Source organism: Sorghum bicolor, chromosome 9 (genome assembly GCF_000003195.3).
Source record: "Sorghum bicolor cultivar BTx623 chromosome 9, Sorghum_bicolor_NCBIv3, whole genome shotgun sequence".
Taxonomy (NCBI): domain Eukaryota; kingdom Viridiplantae; phylum Streptophyta; class Magnoliopsida; order Poales; family Poaceae; genus Sorghum; species Sorghum bicolor.
In genome coordinates this window covers 2,178,393-2,184,392 of record NC_012878.2, presented here as the reverse complement: position 1 = coordinate 2,184,392, position 6,000 = coordinate 2,178,393, and the positions used below count along the sequence as shown (strand labels likewise).

At 46.7% G+C, this 6,000-nt stretch overlaps 1 protein-coding gene across 6 annotated transcripts; it reads left to right on the top strand.

The window, feature by feature from the left end:
* On the top strand, window positions 1–5,065 carry LOC8068151 (ethylene-responsive transcription factor RAP2-7). Of its 6 annotated transcripts, none has more exons than XM_021447587.1 (10): window positions 1–1,173; window positions 1,281–1,306; window positions 1,460–1,490; window positions 1,605–1,692; window positions 1,790–1,938; window positions 2,247–2,291; window positions 2,433–2,536; window positions 2,679–2,806; window positions 3,221–3,328; window positions 4,376–5,065. In XM_021447587.1, the coding sequence occupies exons 1-10, from the start codon at window positions 581–583 to the stop codon at window positions 4,607–4,609; spliced, it is 1,506 nt and encodes a 501-aa protein (XP_021303262.1). In that variant the 5' UTR covers window positions 1–580; the 3' UTR covers window positions 4,610–5,065. The 6 variants fall into 6 exon arrangements, with proteins under 6 accessions (XP_021303262.1, XP_021303266.1, XP_021303261.1 ...); XM_021447588.1 differs by having other exon boundaries at window positions 2–1,173; window positions 1,793–1,938; XM_021447591.1 differs by lacking the exon at window positions 2,247–2,291 and having other exon boundaries at window positions 1,793–1,938.

The window sequence follows — 6,000 nt, the reverse complement described above, 5'->3', positions numbered from 1 at the left end:
CCGCCTCTTTTTCTCCCTCCCTCCGCCCCACCTCCTTCTTCTTCCTCAGCTCCGTCGCCCCCCGCCACCGCCGCGCCCGCCCGCCGCGCCGGAGCTCGATCTCCGAAACGCCCTCGGCCGCCTTACCTGTAAAAGCCCCACCTTTAGCTAGCTACCTCTTCTTCCCCTAGCTTTGCTAGCTAGCTAGAGAAGGAAGGAAACGGTAGCTGACAGACAGTTGATTGGTGGTCCGGGGTACGGTGTGTTCTTCAGTCGTGAAGCGACCGTACAGTGGGCTAGGGCGTTCTCTCCGGGTTGCGTGCAGGATGGTCGTCAAGGATCGGGAGTGAGGAGGAGGGCAGCTCTGCTCGTGGTCGTGGAGGCTAAATGTACCGCAAGAACGACTCGGCACTCTCCTGCTTCTACCTCTTCCTCCTCTGGTTCTTCTTCTTGAAATAGACCACCAGCTCGCCAGGTAGCTACTAGCTCTAGCAGTAGCAGCCCAGTTGCTTGCGATTGGGGATCGGTCGTCGCCGCCCGGGCTCTCCTCTCAGCTCGTTTGTTTGCAAGTCGTTGGAAGCTAGCTAGCTAGACGAGGGAGATGGAGCTGGATCTGAACGTGGCCGAGGTGGCGCCGGAGAAGCCGGCGGCGGCGATGGAGGCGAGCGACTCGGGGTCGTCGGAGTCGTCGGTGCTGAACGCGGAGGCGGCGTCCGCGAGCGCCGGGGCCGCCGCGCCGGCGGAGGAAGGCTCCAGCTCGACGCCGGCCGTGCTCGAGTTCAGCATCCTCAGGAGCGACAGCGACGCGGCCGGCGCGGACGACGACGACGACGCCACGCCGTCGCCGCCTCCTCACCATCACCAGCATCACCACCACCAGCACCACCACCAGCAGCAGCTCGTCACCCGAGAGCTCTTCCCGGCCGGCACCGGCCCGCCGCTCCCGTCGCCGCAGCATTGGGCCGAGCTCGGCTTCTTCCGCGCCGACCCGCCGCGCCCGCATCAGCAGCAGCCGGACATCAGGATCCTGCCGCACCCGCACCAGCACCCGCACGCCACCCCGCCCGTGGCTCCCCCGCCGCCGGTGCAGCCACAGCCGGCCAAGAAGAGCCGCCGCGGGCCGCGCTCCCGCAGCTCGCAGTACCGCGGCGTCACCTTCTACCGCCGCACCGGCCGCTGGGAGTCCCACATCTGGTCAGTACAACTACACCCATCGCCGCCGTCATCCTTTCACCTACCAACCAATCGCTTCTTCTGACACAAACGTTTCCTCTCCTCTTCCTGTTCCTCCGAAAATGCAGGGATTGCGGAAAGCAGGTGTACTTAGGTGAGCAAACAGATTTTTCAACTCTAATTTGTACTAGTAATCTTGTATTAAATTTTTTTAGAGTTGGATTCTTGTATTAATTTCCCGTTAATTATTTCCTGATCGATCTCGAATGGTCTAACCGATTCAGTGATCTGGCTCTGGCTAATACAGGTGGATTCGACACTGCTCATGCTGCTGCAAGGTACGCACGCACAGAATTCTGCTCTGAAGTCTGATCCCCGTACTGAATTCTGCATCATATCCACTCCTATCTGACCGGATTAATCACTCACTCTTTGGAATTGGAACTTTGCAGGGCGTACGATCGAGCGGCGATCAAGTTCCGCGGCGTCGACGCCGACATAAACTTCAATCTCAGTGACTACGAGGACGACATGAAGCAGGTCGGTCGATCGATCGATCTAGATGAATGTTCTTGCAACATCGACTGAAACATCTGCAGCTGCTGAATATATATGGCTGTCCTGTTTGGTGCTCCAGCAGATGAAGAGCCTATCCAAGGAGGAGTTCGTGCACGTCCTGCGGCGGCAGAGCACCGGCTTCTCCAGAGGCAGCTCCAAGTACAGAGGAGTCACCCTGCACAAGTGCGGCCGCTGGGAGGCGCGCATGGGGCAGTTCCTCGGCAAGAAGTAAGAACACTTTATTTGCAGACTGAATTATCTTACCAGATTTAATTTTCTCGACATCGCTATATACTTCCTGCAAATGCATGCTTTGCCTTTCCTCGCTCTGTTAGTTCATGCTTAAGTCTTGATCGAGTTCGTTTAGTAGTACTAGTTTATGTATTGTTCAGTAATATAGTATAGGTTAGATGCATGTATGTAGCTTGATTAGTGGTTGTTTCAATCAAAAGATAAAAAGGAATTAATAGAGAAAAAGGGAAGTGGCTAGGGAATTCCTCAGTCCTCACCGGTGGGAACGCCATGCTTGGGTGCAGGTACATATATCTTGGGCTATTCGACAGCGAAGTAGAGGCTGCAAGGTTGTTCATCTTTGATTCTGCAACTCATATATGCAAACAAAAAAAAAAGATTTTTTCTGTTTTTTTATCATGTCTTTTGATTTCCAAAGGGTTGAGTACCGACTCGATTCTCGTTTCTCTTCTTGTCATTTTAAAATCCAGGGCTTACGATAAGGCCGCAATCAAATGCAATGGTAGAGAGGCCGTGACGAATTTCGAGCCAAGCACATATGATGGGGAGCTGCTGACTGAAGTTAGCACTGAAGGTAGTAGAACGTTGATAACCCTTTCTTTTCTGCATATAATCTTCAGATGGCGTTGATAATTTGCTGATAAACTTATTGAATTGAACCAAGGTATTATTGCATAAACCGCTTGAATTTGTTTTTTTTTTTGTTGCTTGTACAGTTGCTGAAGTTGATCTGAACTTGAGCATATCTCAACCGGCATCTCAGAGCCCCAAAAGAGATAAGAGCTGCCTAGGCCTGCAGCTCCACCATGGATCATTTGAGGGCTCCGAATCGAAAAAAACAAAGGCAAGCGCTAACGCTACCTTGACAAGTATCAAAATCAGTGAAATTTTCTTCTCGACTTTTATTGGCTACCTGATGCACTATTGCACAAAATAATCCAAGTTTCGCTCTCACCATGCTAGTGACGTAACTACCTTGCCTCTTGTGGATAAGTCCTTTTCATAGTTTACCTCCATCCTGTTTCTACAGCTGTTAGTGGCCCGGTTTTCATTTGACTACATATACCACCCTCACAAGTCGGAATCATTAGGAAAATTATTTTATCGCATATTAACAGGTTTCTCTTTCTGGGTGATCACGACAGTTGAGCAGGACATTTTTTTTCCTACCAAAAATGAATTGTTTAAGGAATTATAGAGTGTGGACAACTTGGGAGCTGCCGATAATTCAACTGAAAATCTTTTGCTTCTGATGCAGATTGATACTCCCTCTGAGCTGTCGGGCCACCCTCATCGGTTCCCTCTTATGACTGAGCATCCACCGGCCTGGCCTGCTCAATCTCACCCCTTCTTCACAAATCATGAGGTTAGGTGATACTGAATTACTGAAATACAGGCAGTTAAAAATTACTTAGTTCGCTAAATCTTACAGTTCCAAGGATTTCAAAAGTCAAAACTAGCATCACATGGTTTCGGGTCAAATTGTTCGTGTTGTGAAAATAAATCTGCCATGCTTGAGTCTTGACCATATGATGAACAAACAGACTGTGCAGTGCAGCCTGAAGGTGTACTTTCAGATATCAGATTTTTATTAGGTTTTTTTTTTTTTTGACGAGACAGATTTTTATTAGTTGGTTTCATCCAGTTGCCTTTCTTGTGTGGCTGTCAATGTAGCTCTTGTCTTACATCGCTTGCTCATTTTCTTGGATTCTAGAGTCCACCTGTTTCCTGTCGATTTCAGTGATGTTAATGCGCTGCACGATTTTTCTTATAGGATGTTGAATATCTTGAGTTGGCCTAATATGGGAATAATAGTACTAGCAGCTTTATGAATACAGAGTACGTACATGTGTTTGATTTTTTCCTTCAAAAGGAACGTCCTAGCTAGACTGGTGAGTGGTGACACTTCAACGTTAGGCTAATCAAATCATCGGTCAACTATGCCTGCCGCCTGCACCCAAGAACTTTTCAATAATGTTCCTTTTCATGTATTGTCTGTTATATATAAAGTGTGGCTATTTTTGAAACCTTCCTTGAAAATGAAAACAAAAGATGATGACTTGGGCATTTGCCATCTTTTGTATTGGTACAGTCATTGAACTAGTAGAAGTACTAAGTTTGCTGTTTTTTTCAAACAAAACATTATTTAATTTACCAATCAACCGGGGTAGTTTCTTCAAATTGATAAACTCTGAACCTTTCATGATTCAGCTAACTTTAAGGTCGTTCTCACAAATGTCTTTTCTGATTCTATTGGACGGAAAGTTGAGCTTGACGTTTTCTGTCCAACTGAACTGATGGAAACACTAATTTGGAACAAGTTCCAACTTAATTGAAAGCCAGATCGAGCTCCTGCCCATTTACTGTTATCAGTAAACATATATGCTGAATGAACTTCTGTTGCACCATGCAGAGTACATCATCGAGAGACCTTAACAGGAGGCCTGAGGGGGGTGCTCCTAGCTGGGCATGGAAGGTGACAGCAGCTCCTCCTCACACCCTGCCATTGCCGCTGTTCTCTTCGTCATCGTCATCCGCTGCAGCATCATCAGGATTCTCCAATACCGCCACGACAGCTGCCCCATCGGCCTCCCTCCGGTTCGATGCACCGCCATCGTCGTCATCGAGCCATCATCATCGCCGCTGAGAATCAAGAAGCCACACTGTAAATCTGCTGGGAAGCTGGCATTTTTCCCCCCTCTGGGCGTTGCAACTTTTTCGGTTTTGCGCCGGCTGGGGTGGTTTCTTGTAGTGGATCGATTGGATTCTTCATAACTGTATTTGCACACTGTCATACTGCCCAAGTGAAAATGCTCCTCTCTTTACACTACACAGTACACACACTGCTGCTCTTGGAGCTACTGTTGCTGCTAGAGATTGACTAACTTAAGCATCTGAGATACTTTGATTGATCTATATATACATTGTGTAGAGAATATATCATTGCTGAAACTATTGACAGAAGTATATACAGGTTTGTTCCAGGTCACTCACCACTAGCTTGGTAATTTGTAATCTCTGCTACAAGGGTTCTTTTATAGCTACGTCATGTAATTCTCTTAATCTTAATGAAACATGGGCTATATTCCCCCATCGCGGAAAATTAACAGAAGTATTATATACAGTTTTCATAAGGCTTCAGAGACCCCCTCTACATGTGGACAAAGTTCTGGATGATTAATATTCCAGTTCCTACTTTCTTTGGCTGTCGATTCGGTTCTTGTCGTTCTTGCTTGCTTTGAACCAAATTGCACTGCGTACTGACAAGAACCGAATGCACACAGTTAACGAGAGGAAGGCCGAATGGACGGTGACGCATTTGGTGCAAGGATATATGCTACTTTCTCGGTTCTAAATCGTTGGTTGTTCTGAATTTTCTGAATATATGACTTTTGCTATGTATCTAGATATATATATTTTTTTGCGAACAGTCTAGATATAATGTTATATCTAGTTATTACATAACAAAAACAAGAAAAACCAGAACAACTTCTAGAGCAAATTAAAGTGAGTAGCTCATAACTGTATTGTTAGAAGTATTCCATTTTGTCAAAAAAAATACTGTATTAGAAGTAACCACACATGATTTCTTTTCCGGACTGGCATAACTGTTGACTTTGGTCATTTTGGAGTAAGACTAAGAAATGACAATAATCCACACCTCAACCCCTTTTACATACTTTAGCCATGGATACCAAGAGAAGCTTTTGTTGAGGAAAGGATCAAGAGAAATAATGCCGACAGCTAGCTTACCACCATCGACGAAAAAGCCAAGGAATCTGTCATGTGGAGGAGCACAATTTTTTTGACGCCCACTAGATACAGTACTAGATTACTTAGCTTAGATAGATTCCATTCCAAACTCGAGGCCGGGCGCATCGAGATTCGAGCGCTGCTGCCTGTGTTCATCGATCGATTCATTCCCTCGCGCGCTCTTCATGCTGCATCATGGTCTCAAGCAATGAGAGGAAGAATTTATATTGTTTGTGATAAAAGATAAAAATGCACTCCAACATGTGCATGGGTGCAGCAGTGATA